General features: G+C 46.1%; 1 protein-coding gene across 6 annotated transcripts in view; it reads left to right on the plus strand.

Moving 5' to 3' along the window:
• USP48 (ubiquitin specific peptidase 48) overlaps positions 1 to 14496 on the plus strand; it is a 45715-nt gene that overhangs the window by 11211 nt on the left and 20008 nt on the right. For all 6 annotated transcript variants that reach the window (XR_014551796.1, XR_014551797.1, XM_083629312.1 and 3 more), the window contains exons 9-14: positions 3243 to 3422; positions 4834 to 4956; positions 6642 to 6791; positions 9308 to 9508; positions 12208 to 12322; positions 13407 to 13537. Coding sequence is in view for 4 of the 6 variants with exons in the window: in XM_083629312.1 (XP_083485438.1) it covers positions 3243 to 3422; positions 4834 to 4956; positions 6642 to 6791; positions 9308 to 9508; positions 12208 to 12322; positions 13407 to 13537 (900 nt within the window). In the remaining 2 variants the exon portion in view is untranslated. The remainder of the gene's footprint in view (positions 1 to 3242; positions 3423 to 4833; positions 4957 to 6641; positions 6792 to 9307; positions 9509 to 12207; positions 12323 to 13406; positions 13538 to 14496) is intronic.

Below are 14496 nucleotides of genomic sequence, written 5' to 3' on the forward strand. Positions count from 1 at the left end.
GGTCAGTAATGAAATAATGGAGGGGAAGAAGGCGCCTGAATCGTGGAAAGAAGCATTTATCACATTGATTCCAAAGTCAGAAACTGAAAAGACACAACTCAAGAATTACCGTCCCATCTCCCTTTTAAATGTGGATTACAAAATATTTGCAGATGTTTTGGCACGAAGATTTAAGAAAGTTTTAAGTGAGATAATCCATAAAGACCAGGCAGGCTTTCTCCCGGGCAGACATATGTTTACTAACACAAGGAACATCATAGACATATTGGAACTTTTACAAACAAACATAAACACTAAAGCAGTTTTAATTTTTATAGACGCGGAGAAAGCCTTTGACAACATTTCTTGGAAATTTATGAAGGGGAATTTAAAAGAAATGGGAGTGGGACGGGGGTTTGAGAACGGGATTGAGGCAATATATTCAGAACAAAAGGCTAAACTGATAGTTAACAATGTGGTTACAGAAGAGTTTAAAATTGAAAAAGGTACACGACAAGGCTGCCCGATTTCCCCATTACTGTTTATTTCGGTTCTGGAAGTGCTCCTGAATATGATTAGGGGGGACCGGTTGGTGGAAGGGATTCAGGTCGGAGCGAAACAATATAAACTTAAAGCTTTTGCAGATGACCTAGTTCTGACATTACAGGAGCCGGAGTCTAGTTTGAAAAGAGTACTACAACTGATTCAAAACTTTGGTCGAGTGGCAGGATTTAAGTTAAATAAGCAAAAAACTAAAGTTTTGGGGAAAAACGTGACAGATATTGAGTTGGAACAGCTTCAGAAAGAGACAGAACTAAATGTGGTTAAAAAAGTTAAATACCTAGGGGTAAACATAACAGCAAAAAATCTGAGTTTATTTAAAGATAATTATGAAAAATGTTGGTCAGAGATTAAGAGAGACTTGGATAGTTGGTCAAGACTAAAACTTTCTTTGTTAGGCCGAATAGCTGCCATCAAGATGAATGTATTGCCAAAAATGTTATTTTTGTTTCAGACACTGCAGATTGTAGACAAGACAGAGTGCTTCCGGAAGTGGCAGAAAGATATTTCTAAATTTGTCTGGCAGGGCAAAAAGCCCAGAATCAAATTTAAAATATTAACAGATGCGAAAGAAAGAGGGGGCTTTGCCCTGCCAGATTTAAAGTTGTATTATGAAGCTGCAGCTTTCTGCTGGTTAAAAGATTGGTTACTTCTTGAAGATACGGATGTCTTGGATTTGGAAGGTTTTAATAATGCGTTTGGATGGCATGCATATTTATGGTATGATAAAGCTAAGATAAATAAGGCCTTCAAGAACCATATTGTCAGAAAATCAGTCTTTAATGTCTGGACAAAATATAAAGACTTACTGGAGAATAAAACTCCGAGGTGGCTGTCACCCCTGGAGGCTAAGGCTCGGAAAAGAGCCAATATGGAGGCCAACTGGCCAAAATATTGGGAGATAATAGAAAAGGATGGTGACAACTGGAAATTGCAGAGTTTAGAAAAGATGAGAGACAAAGTGCGAGACTGGTTACACTATGCTCAGATTAAAGAAGTGTATAAAAATGACAAAAAGTTAGGATTCCAAGTGGAAAAGTCAAAGTTAGAAACTGAACTGTTAGAACCTAAGACTAAGGTACTTTCAAGAATGTATAACTTGCTGCTGAAATGGAACACACATGACGAAATGGTAAAATCAACAATGATAAAATGGGCGCAGGATATTGGGTATAATATTATGTTTGAAGATTGGGAAAGGTTGTGGACCTCTGGGCTGAACTTCACTGCATGTAATGCGTTGAAGGAAAATGTGATGAAAATGATGTATAGATGGTACATGACCCCTGTTAAACTGGCTAAAATATACCATTCGTCTGATAGCAAATGTTGGAAATGTAAGGAAAATGAAGGAACATTTTTTCACCTCTGGTGGACCTGCCCTAGAGTGAAGGCCTTTTGGGAGAAGATATATAATGAATTAAAAAAGGTGTTTAAATACACCTTCACTAAGAAATCAGAGGCCTTTCTCCTGGGTATTGTCGGCCAGAGTGTGTTAAAAGAGGACAGAACATTCTTTTTGTACGCAACAACAGCAGCAAGAATATTAATTGCCAAGAATTGGAAAATTCAGGAGCTACCCACTGTGGAAGAATGGCAGATGCAACTGATGGACTATATGCAACTAGCCGAGATGACCGGCAGAATTCGAGACCAGGGAGAAGAAAGGATGGAAGAAGACTGGAGGAAATTTAAGATTTATTTACAAAAATATTGTAATTTGGCTGAGTGCTGAATTGGATGCCAGTGCAGACAATTGTCTACCATTAAATTAGATTTAAGGTTGAATTATATGTCAAACCAAATTAAGATTATTAATTAAGATGAATTAAATGATAATTTGTTTGAAACTAATTTAATAATGATGTAAGTGTATGCGGGAGGTGTGGGGGAGTCCCATGTAACAATTGAGAGATGTTAAATGGACAATGATAAGTGCTTATCTAATATATGCTTTATTTGAAAACTTTAATAAATATATTATAAAAAAAAAAAACAAACTCATCTAGAACTCAAAAAGGAGGAGGGCAGAAGCAAAAGTAGGTCACTCTGGCACCACCCTGCTGCTGAGCTCCCTGCTTTCTATCCGAGCACAATTCAAAGTGTTGGTGCTGACCTTTAAAGCTCTAAATGGCCTCGGTCCTGCATACCAGAAGGAGCGTCTCCACCCCCATCGTTCAGCCCAGACACGAGGTCCAGCGCCGAGGGCCTTCTGGCGGTTCCCTCATTGCAAGAACTGAGGTTACAGGGAACCAGGCAGAGGGCCTTCTCGGTAGTGGCGCCCACCCTGTGGAACACCCTCCCTTCAGATGTGAAGGAAATAAGATGTCTATCTTCAAAAGACATCTGAAGGCAGCCCTGTTCAGGGAAGTTTTTAATATTTAACCCTGTATTGTTTTTAACACTTGATTGGGAGCCGCCCAGAGTGGCTGGGGAAACTCAGCCAGATGGGCGGGGTATAAATAATAAATTATTATTATTATTATTATTATTAACCTGCCAATCCCAATGTACACCAACTATGGCCCAAGGGGCTGGCCGATCTCTGCCTCCCTGAAGATTACAATGACGAAGCGGGTGACGCCATAAACGCTGCAGGGGCTATTCTCTCTGCCATCCCTATGCATTGCAGGGATTGGACTAGATGACCCTCGGGTCCCTTCCAACGCTACAGTTCTCTGATTCTGTGACCCTCCTTCCAGCCAGCATCTTTGTCTATGAGCTGAGTGCAGTCCTCATCCACCGTGGCGTGAGTGCGTACTCCGGCCACTACATTGCCCACGTGAAGGACCCTCAGACGGGAGAGTGGTACCGGTTCAACGATGAAGAGATAGAGAAGATGGAGGGCAAGAAGCTGCAGCTGGGGGCAGAAGAAGACCTAGGTAAGACCATTTGGAGCAGCCATGGTGGGGGAGACACCTTCTGTCCCTCCAAGTGTCCAAATCTGGTGCAGTTGCCCTGACTGCCTCTATGCTTTCAGTTCACCAAATTCCAGATTCAGTCCATAAAGCGCAGGGCTTTGATGTCTGTGTCCTGGCTTGCATTTGCCTGGGTCCTGCGTTCATTGCCTTAGGCACTTCCCCGAGAATGGTTTGCAGGGTGTCAGCAAGCGACAGGGCCTTTTTGGTTACGGGCCCCTCTTTTGGTCTTTGGAATTCTCTCCCTAGTAAAGCCTGCCTTTTGCCATTATTAATGTGGTTTCAGCATAACTGCTCTCTGAGGTTACAGATAGGTAGCCGTGTTGGTCTGCCATAGTCAAAACAAAACAAAATTTTTCCTTCCAGTAGCACCTTAAAGACCAACTAAGTTAGTTCTTGGTATGAGCTTTCGTGTGCATGCACACTTCTTCAGATACACTGAAACAGAAGTTGCCAGATCCTGATTATGTTTCTGTCTTATATCTTCTTTGGATGTTATTGAATTAGTCCCGATGGTGTGTGTGTAAGGTGCCTAGAGGCATTTTGTATTAGATGACGAATTTAATGATTCCCCAAGGCCAGGGAATTGAGAGAATCGTCGCTCAGCACCATCTAGAGGGCCACAGAATAGAGAAGACTGCCTGTCTCTGTCCTGTGAGCACTCCTGGATTGACACACTGTGGGGTTCCTTTGGCCCTTTGGATGTTGCTGAATTACAACTCCCATCATTCCTAGCTGTGCTGACTCGGGCTGATGGGAGTTGTAGTTTCAGCAACATCCAAAGGGCCAAAAGCTGGGTATGCCTGGTGCCTTGGCATAATTATCCCCAGAAGAAACGGCTCCATTAACGTGTTTACGCAACCCACGTTTGGTGAGGCTTGTGTGTGCTAAGGGGTGTGTACCTGATAGCTCCAAATTGCTGGCTCTCAGGAGGCCCTTTGGAAGTAACCACCTTCAGTTTTGGCTCCTTGCTCTGTGCTGTCTTCCTTCCTCATGTGCTTGGCAGGTGATGTGAATGGGGCATCCATTAAAAAGTAAACATGTTAATGGGGGGGGGTACATGGGGATCCACCCAAATAAATTTGGCACTCTGGCAAAGCTGCAGAAATGGGGTGGGAGGGTCTGGCCAAAGGTTAGCTGCCTTGAACCTGTCAGATGAAGCACTCTGGATGGGGTGAGATGCAGGGCAATGCCTTGCTAGGACAGAATGCTCAGCAACCCAGGAGCCACCACTGAAAAGGCCCCATCACAGATCAGCGAGTTGAGAGGGAAGAGCTAGGGGGAAGAGCGTTCCAGGTTCTGCTTCCGTGACAGGAGAGAGAGAGAGCAAATGTCTCAGGGCTTCTCTTGTGCTTGGCTTCTCTCTCCCCACTAGAGCCTTCTAAATCTCAGACTCGGAAGCTCAAATGCGGGAAGGGGGTTTACCGCTCTCGGAACGCCTACATGTTGGTGTACAGGCTGCAGACCCGGGAGAAATCGCTGAGTGTTGAAATTCCAGGTAAGGCTGGAGTTGGAGTTTTGTGTGCTTGTGTGTTGTCCATTCTTTCCCCCTCTGTGCACCCGGGCAGTGGCATTTGCCTGGCGTACGTGTGTGCAGGCAAACCTGTTGTGGGGCACATGTTAAGCTAAGCAAGCCACCTTCTGTCCACTCAGCAAATGTTGGGCACAGGTGGTGATGTTTTCTTTCCCCAAATAGGTAGCTTGCTGAGTCAAAGGGGGAATGCCGGGTGTGTTTTATACAGTCATACCTCGGGTTACAGACGCTTCAGGTTGTGCGTTTTCGGGTTGCGCAGTGCGCCGAACCCAGAAGTACCGGAACGGGTTACTTCTGGGTTTCGGTGCATGCGCAGAAGCGCCGAATCGCAACCCGCGTGTGCGCAGACGCAGTGCTGCAGGTTGCGAACACTGCGGGTTGCAAATGTGCCTCCCGAACGGATCATGTTCGCAACCCGAGCGTCCACTGTATAAATTTATCTGAGTCCCCATTTCAGTTGATCACTTGCCCATCCAGTTCTTTCTTCCTAGCTGTTAGGGCATAGAGAGCCACCTTATAAGTAACAGAGTCATCAGTATCACTCTGCAGCTATTTCACACTGACCACCCTGGTTAGATTTGTTTCCTTTGTGTGAAAAGGGCTGTTATGAATCAATTTCTTGGGTCTGTATATAGTGGATGTTGTTGTAAGTAATGGCAAATGTCCTCTACACATTGTTCCCCCCAAGAGATGTTTTATATTGGTTGAGGAGGTGGCAGGTCAGCTTGGTGGTTTCATCAGAAACCTTACATGAGCTTAATCCTCCTTTGGTGGAAACCTGTAAATTACTCTCAAGAAAACATTGGCTCGGGGGGGGGGGCGTTATTATTGGGGGCAAATTGCCTCTGAATGCCATTTGCTGTGACTCATAAGTGGAGAGCGTACTGTTGCACATGGGTCCCATAAGGGCATAGGGCATAGGCCTCCAGGTATAGGGCGGTGTATAAAATGAATAAATAATAATAATTAATAATAATTTTGTGTTGGCCACCGTGCCACCAGGATGGTGGAAGAGGTGGGTCCATTTTGGCTTGCTCCAGCTGCGGCCAGACTCTTCTGATATTTTTATTTTGGGGGTCTCCTCTCAAAGAGGGGGTCTCCAACCCCATATACACCCACTTGACTCCCTCGGTCGGCAAAACAGGCACTACTGCAGGTGCAACGTAATATCTGTTCTGCGTTTATAAGAACTCAATATTTTAGTGTGGGAGCACCTGCACTCTGGAACTCCCTGCCTATTGATATCGGAGAGCTGCCTTCACTGTACTGTTTTTGGCACCTGCAAAAAACATCTCTGTTAAGAGAAAGCCTACCCAGATGTTTAGAGAGTTGGTGCAGGTTTTAATCTGTTTTTATTCTATAGTTCTATGAACGTTTGTTCAAAAGTCTGCAATTACTGTTGTTAATCCTTATTTATAGTTTGATTTTTAAAAATCTGTTTTGTTAAACTGCTTTTTCGGTTTCTTTTGCAATCGAGCAACATATGAATTTGATGAAACAAGATGTTTCCCCTGGGGTTAAGGGATGCCTTTGGGAATGACTCTCAGGGGTGTAGCAAAGGGCTTCCTCTTTCTTTTGTGGGGGATGAGGGCCGGGCTGTGTTCTCAGTCCTAATTCTGTTTCTTGTCCCCCTCCCCCCAATTGGCCAGCTTTTTTGCAAGAGCTCGTAGAGAGGGACAACAGCAAGTTTGAGGAGTGGTGCACGGAGATGGCCGAGATGCGCAAGCAGAGCGTGGCCAGGGGCAAGATCAAGCACGAGGAGGTGAAGGAGCTCTACCAGAAGTTGCCTGCCAAAGCTGGTCTGTAAGATCTTCCATTTGTCTTTTAAAAAAATAAATATTTGCAGTATTGCATGTTAAGGATAAGACTGTTGTAGGTGAGGTTTGGAGGGTGGGGTGACGAGTAAGCCTCCTGAGGCTCCATCAAAGTGCCTTCCATCCCTGCCCCGCACCCACACAGTGCAAGCAGATATCAGAGGAAGCTTTGCAAGAATTATCTTCCCAAATTCACATCAGCTGTGCTCTCTCTCTCTCTCGGGCATGTCTAAAAACATCTAAACATGTGAAAGCATTTAAAATTTGCCTTGCATTCCCCCCGCTCCCATTGTTTGGATCTCTAATGAAGCCTTCCTAATTAGCAATATTTATATTACTTTTATCAAATCCTGTGGCGTCTAGTTCCGGCCTGGAAAATTAAAGTCATTTCTGCATCTCTTGGTAAAGATAATCATTGCTGGCAACACTTAGAAGCAGTTGGCCAGCCGCCTTAGTCTTAAATCCCAAGAGGAAATATTGGAACAACGTGTTGCATGGACATTGGGTACTAGCCAAGTTTCCTTTTTGGTTTTTCCGGATAGTCTAATGTTCTGTACAGTACAACTAAACTGTTGCTGGGCCCCAAGATATTTGTCTACCTGTTCTTCTGTCAACCTAGGGTGTTTTACGATCTGCAGTGACTTAAAATATTAAGAAACATGGCCACTGCTCTGTTTACTGAAGTGTTTGCTGCTCTGAGCTGCTTTATCAGGAAGGGCAAATAAATAACAAAATAATTTTAGATTCAGGTGTTGGTCTGACTCAGTCATAATAAATAAAATAAAAAAAGTAATTGTCCAGTAGCACCTTAGAGACCAACTAAGTTTGTTCTGGGTATAAGCTTTCGTGCGCATGCCACAGGTCTTCAGATAATTTTACTTTACTTTATTGAGAGCCAGTGTGGTGTAGTGGTTAGAGTGTCAGAGTAGGACCTGGGAGAGACCAGGGTTCAAATCCCTGCCCCCTTCAGCCATGAAGCTCACTGGGTGCCTCTCAGCCCAGCCCTACCTTGCGGGGTTGTTGTGGGGAGAAAATGGAGAGGGGGAGAACTCTGCATTGCAACCTTGAGCTTCTGGGAGAGAAAGGTAGGCTATAAATTAAAGGAGATAAATGATGACATGTGGCAGAACGAACTGTTCCACTGTGGGCAAGGCTGGGGTAGTGTTGGTGTCCTTTAACAAATGACTCTTAAAAAAACACAAACCAGGACCAAGTATATTGGAAAGAGTGTGTCTGGCACTCCTCACTATAATTGAACTAGTTTCCTTCACTATAATTGCACTTCACTATAATACCTTCACTATAAAGCTTCACTATAATTGCACTAGTTTTCCACCTGCATGGAGTTACCTTACATTAAGGGAGCAGTCGCACGCATGGCTTGCTCCTTCATGCATCCATGAGCTGAGGGTTGTGCGTCCTCATTTTGGCTCAGTGCAGGGGAGAAAGTGAGCAGCTGGGATGTGGTTGGGCTGATGGAGCCTCTGTTTGCTCTGGGAGTGAGTGTGTGTGTGTGTGTGTGTGTGTGTGTGTGAGAGAGAGAGAGAGAGAGAGAGAGAGAGAGAGAACACATCACCATGCAGCTACATTTTCAGTGGCCTAAGCCCCTTTCTTGCTTTACCCCCCAAATAGCTGGAGTGCCTTCTGAGGGTGGGGTGCTGGAGTTAATTTTCTGAAGTTCAGGTTGTTGTCCTATTTTACAAGTGTTATACTTTCACAGTCTGTGTTAGCGTTAAGCAGAGGAGGCCCGTAGAAATTTAACTGACAAGACTAACTTGGGTCCACTAATTTCCAGAGCTGCCTGGTTGGTGCTGACCCACAATATGGCCTTTTTAGTGGTGGCTCCCCAGTTGTGCAGCTCCCTCCCTAGCAAGGTGTGCCTGCCTCCATCATTACTCCCTTCCAGGAGGAATTTTAAAACATCCCTGTTTACCCAGGTGTGTTCCGTGGCTGCATAATACTATTCCAGGCAACCCTAGGATCATTGGATGGAAGGATGTTCTTAACTCTTTCAAATTGCTTTTAGGGTTTTTTAAAAACTAACTTATTTTAGATGTTATCTGTAATAGTTTTTAATGTTGTTTCATTCTGTTTTCAAAGTTCTTGCTATGCTTTTGTTTCAAATGCTACATCTGTTTTCCACCCTAGACTACTTAGGGAGAGAGGGAGGGATATAAATTAATAGACTCATAGAATTGTACAGTTGGAAAGGGACCCCAAGAGTCATCTAGTCCAACCCCCTCCAATGCAGGAATCACAACTATAAATTATTTCAATGGGTCTACTCTGAGTAGGGCAGACTTGGATACAACCCAGTTTGTTTGTTTCTTGCCAAGTTGAAGATTAGATTGTTTAGATTTTGAGTTTTGCTGGCCAGGGGGGTGGAATGTATGATCGTGAAGCTTCACCGGTCAAGGCAGACACTTTTGGTGAGCCCAAGCAAACAGGGCTTGTGGCGCTGATGCCCCACCCCAGCCCTCCTGTCCTCCTCCTCCTTCCAGGCTGCCCCTATGACTTCGTGTCTCTTGAATGGCTGCAGCAGTGGCTGGATGAGTCGACTCCCCCCAAGCCCATCGATAACACGGCCTGCCTGTGCTCTCACGGAAAGTTGCACCCGGACAAAATACCCACCGTCAAAAGGGTCTCTGAATATGTCGCCGACTACTTCTACAAGAGATATGGAGGAGGACCCAGGCTGACAGGTAAGCCAAACCCCAGAAGGGATCATGTCCCAGGAGAGCTTAGTTCAGGGGTCAGCAAACTTTTTCAGCAGTCCCTCAGACCTTGTGGGGGGCTGGACTATATTTTGAAAAAAAATATGAACGAATTCCTATGCCCCACAAATAACCCAGAGATGCATTTGAAATAAAAGCACACGTTCGACTCATGTTAAAACACCAGGCAAGCTCCACAAATAAACCCAGAGATGCATTTTGAATAAAAGGACACATTCTACTCATGTAAAAACACGCAGATTCCCGGACCTTCCGCGGGCCGGATTTAAAAGGTGATTGGGCCGGATCCAGCCTTGGGCCTTAGTTTGCCTACCCATGGCTTAGCTCCTCGCCACCTTTGCCTCCCGCATCATCTTGTGATGGTTGGACCACCCTGCCTTGTTAGAGGAGCTACCAGTCATGATCGCTTTGCTCTGTCTTCACGGTTGGAGGCAGTAAATCCATCTCAATGCCGGTTACTGGAAGCTGCAGGAGGGGAGAATTCTTCTCTTTGCAGGTCTCCAATAACGAGCACCTGGTTGAGAATAAGAGACTGGACTGGACTTGGCTTCATCCAGCAGGGCTTTTATGCTCTTGCTAGAGTTCCATAACCTTTGTTTGTTTGTTTGCTTGTTTATTGAATTTATATCCCACCATTTTGTCCATGGAGCTCAAGGTGGCATTTTATCTCCACCACGTGAGGTAGGTTAGGCTGAGAGGCAGTGACTGGCCCCAGAGCTCACCCAGTAAGTTTCATGGCTGAGGGGCGGGATTTGAACCCTCTCCTCCAAGGTCCTGCTATTCCCACATTCGAACCACTCCACCGGCTGTTGCAATTTCCTTAGCTTAGCAGGCATCTGCCAAGGAGCACAGTGTTTCCTGGAAAGGAGATGTGAGCAGCGGGAGCCACTTGTTCCTTATGGAATCTATCCTGTGGCTGGGGCAAAACAACAGTGTTTAAATAGGGCAAATTAAACCAAGTGATTGCAGGTGATAAAAAGTGCATACTATTTGGAAAGAGAGGAGGTGAATGGACAGGTCAACAACAACAACAACAACCACACACCCTTGAAACCTCCTCCTCTTGATAAAGGTACCCCTGCCCATACGGGCCAGTCTTGACAGACTCTAGGGTTGTGCGCTCATCTCACTCTAGAGGCCGGGAGCCAGCGCTGTCCGCAGACACTTCCGGGTCACGTGGCCAGCGTGACAAAGCTGCTCTGGCGAACCGGCACCAGAGCAGCACACGGAAACGCCGTTTACCTTCCCGCCAGTAGCGGTCCCTATTTATCTACTTGCACCCGGGGGTGCTTTCGAACTGCTAGGTTGGCAGGCGCTGGGACCGAGCGACGGGAGCGCACCCCGCCGCGGGGATTCGAACCGCCGACCTTTTGATCGGCAAGTCCTAGGCGCTTAGGCTTTTACCCACAGCGCCACCCGCGTCCCCCTCCTCTTGATACTGCCTTCCAAGTGGCAGAGTGCCAGCAAAATCTATTTTGCAGCACATGTGTTAACCTCCAAATGCCTATGCCACATTCTCTTCTGGTCCCATGCCTTTCTGCAGCTGGGAGAGCTCTTTCCTGCCCTGGCTGGTAAACTCACCTTCCTCTCAATTATGCCTCTCCCCCTCCCAAGTTCGTTCCTGCCAGCTGCTGTTCTCAGGGCTGAATCTCGAGGTGAAAGCTGTTAAACCCAAGAGAAGCTGATTCGCAAAGGCTGAGAGTGAAGCTGACACTCTCAGACTGAGGTTTCCCCTTTCCATAAAGCGCTTAGCCATCCCTCTCCTCCAGACAGGAACTGGCTGGTGTGTGTGTCTTTAATTGCCACTTAGTTATAATAGCATTTATAAGCTGCCAACTTGTTTTTTTTTTATTTGCATGCAAGAGTGTTAAAGCATCTCAAAGAGTTCTGTCCAGTGTTAGTCCTATTTTACGTAGAGCTACTGACATTAATGGCTACAGCTAAGTTAGGTCCATTCATTTCGATAGGTTTGCCTGGAGTAAAACTTAGTTGGAGGTGCCCCAGAGATAGCAGGAAAAAATGACCCATGCAGAATCAGACTAACTCTCTAACCGCACTTGGCAATACAAGCTTTGCAGCAAATGTCAAAATATTGACACTAGACGTGCTTGCCTACAATGTTCCCAAGTGCTGGTGCTGCTACACTGAAAGCCTTAGTTTGGGTAGTCATAAACAGAGTTCTCCTCCATGGGATGTGGAAGGGGCACTGGTAGCTCAGTGGTGTAGCATCTGCTGGGCAAGAAGAAGGCCCATGTTCAATCCCCATCTCTAGGTAGGGCTTGGAGAGACACTCTGCCAAAAGTCCTAGAGAGCCACTGCTGCCAGTCAGTGTAGACAGGACTGAGCTAGATGGAGCAATGGTCTGGCTTGGTATAGGGCAGCTTCCTATGTCCCTATGTCTCCCGTTCTACAGGCAGGAGAAAGGTTAACTGCTTGTTAAAATCAGGGAAGTTTAAAGTGTCTGATAAACATGCCCCGGTGGCAGCCTAAAGAGGGGAAAGGAAGCTGGATGAAGCAGGTCTTTGGGTGGAGGAAAGCTGCATCATTGTCTCAGCTGCTTTAGATCTAAGCCCTGCCCTATGGAAGGACACCTTGTCCAGAATGCACAGGAAGGGATATTGTACTGAAGATGATGGGGGTCTTTTTGCTTGTCTCTTCCTCCTCAGTCAAAGCACTCTGCAGGGACTGTGTGGTGGAGAGGTGCCGAGTTCTGCGGCTGAAGAACCAGCTGAACGAGGACTACAAAACTGTCTCCAACTTGCTGAAGGTGACCGTCAAAGGGTAAGCAAGTCCCCTTTTCAAGTGTGCAGAGTGTGGCTGAGAGTGGGCCGGGGGGGGGGCGTACTTTGCTGGATACATTTTTGTAAAGAGAGCAAGTGGCTTTGAAATCAATAGCTGCATTCATTTTATTTAAAAGCATTTCTAGGCTGTTTAATATTTAAATGTAGCTGGGGGAAATTAAATGTCTTTGCAAGACCTCTGAAGCAACTACAGTCATACCTCATGTTACATCCGCTTCATGTTACAGTGGTACCTCGGGTTAAGTACTTAATTCGTTCCGGAGGTCCGTTCTTAACCTGAAACTGTTCTTAACCTGAAGCACCACTTTAGCTAATGGGGCCTCCTGCTGCTGCCATGCCACCGAAGCACAATTTCTGTTCTCATCCTGAAGCAAAGTTCTTACCCTGAGGTACTATTTCTGGGTTAGCGGAGTCTGTAACCTGAAGCGTATGTAACCCGAGGTACCACTGGTACATTCTTTCAGGTTATGTCCCGCGGCGACCCGGAAGTACTGGAAAGGGTTACTTCCGGGTTTCGCCGCATGAGCAGAAGCAGCGAATCGCAACCCGCGCGTGTGCAGATGTGCCGCTGCAGGTTGCGCTCTTTTCATGTTGCGAACGGGCCTCCGGAACAGATCCCGTTCACAACCAGAGGTACCACTGTAATAATTTCTTCATGTGCAAGATTTGAACTCCAGTCCTTCTCAGTGGTGGTTTGACATTCCAGCCATTGCTGCCATGCCAGACACACAGCCACAGAACCAGAAAGTCCAGTTATGATAAGTGGAATAAAAATGAAATATGAGTTTGACTCGGTATGGCTTTGATTTATAGCGGGGTTTTGTACAATAGTACAGTAAACTCCCTTCCGTCTCAGTCACAATGGCCACTATGGAGAAATTATCCCAGTGGATGGGAGCTCAATCTGTAATGTAAAAGATTTCCCAAGTCTGTTTCGGTGTCACATGGATGACTGCATACGTGCTTGAACGCTTTGTGCTTGGTAATTGTTTAAAAAAATTTCAACGAAGTTTGTATTAAAGAAAAAGATCTTCACAGTGTGTTGCCTCTTTGTCTCCTTTCAGGAATGACGGGTTTTGGGTTGGGAAATCGTCATTGCGGAGTTGGCGCCAGCTGGCCCTGGAGCAGCTGGATGACCCAGACGAGGATGCCGATCAGAGCAACGGCAGGATGAACGGTGATGCCAAAAGCAAAGGTATCCTCCTGCCTCTGCCTCCCCACTCACCCTTTTACGGACACACGCGTCTTTGCAGCCTCCCTGCCTAGCATCCGGGCAAAGTCCTGCCTGCCTTCCCATCGCAAAGGGATGATGGCTGGACTCGGATGCTGTTAAATCCCAAGGAAAGGATTTGCCCGAAGGGCCTCAGCGCACGAGGGGTTCCACAGTTGATCCTGTACTCTTGAGCTGGTGAAATCTGGAACGTGAAACCCCTCAAGGACGAATCATTATTATTATTGGTAGAGCATGAAACCCTTAATCACAGGGTCACGGGTTCAAGCCCCATTTTGGATGGAAGATTCCTGCGCTGCAGAGAGTTGGACTTAGATGATCCTCGTGGTCTTTTCCAATTCTGTGATTCTATGAATTATTATTTACACTAGGCCCACAAGTTACACATACTCTTCTTATTTGATTGCAACTTTAGGCAGATTGTAAGTAAGTAAGGAAGTAAATAGTGGAGACCCTTGCTTACTGGGCTCTGGAGCCTCTTGCAAGATCTTGTGGAGCCATCCAAAGGATTTTCCTTTGCAGAAGCAGCTTTTAAAGCCCTTTGCCCTGCTTTACAGGGCTCTTGGACAATCACACAAGGCCCTGCGTTATGTTCCGGCAATATCTTGCAGAACGGTTAAGAAATCTTGCAAGATCTGAGGCCGCAGGGGTGGTTCCAGGGCTCATTCTGACTTGGCCTAATTTTGCCTTTGAGCACAGATCCCTGGAACGAAACCCCAGCGTAAGCTGTAGCCCCCCGGTATTTATTTTATTGCATTTATATCCCACCCTTTTCTGTGAGGAGCTTCCAGGTGCCATGCATGGTTCTCCCCACACCGCCCTCATTTCATCCTCCCAGCAGCCCTGGGTGGTAAGTTAGGCTGAGTGGCAGCAAATGGCTCAAAGTCCCGCCCAGTGAGTTCCATGGCCAAGTTAGGGATTTA

This window comes from Podarcis filfolensis (genome assembly GCF_964270895.1).
Source record: "Podarcis filfolensis genome assembly, chromosome: 8".
NCBI classification, from domain to species: Eukaryota; Metazoa; Chordata; class Lepidosauria; order Squamata; family Lacertidae; genus Podarcis; species Podarcis filfolensis.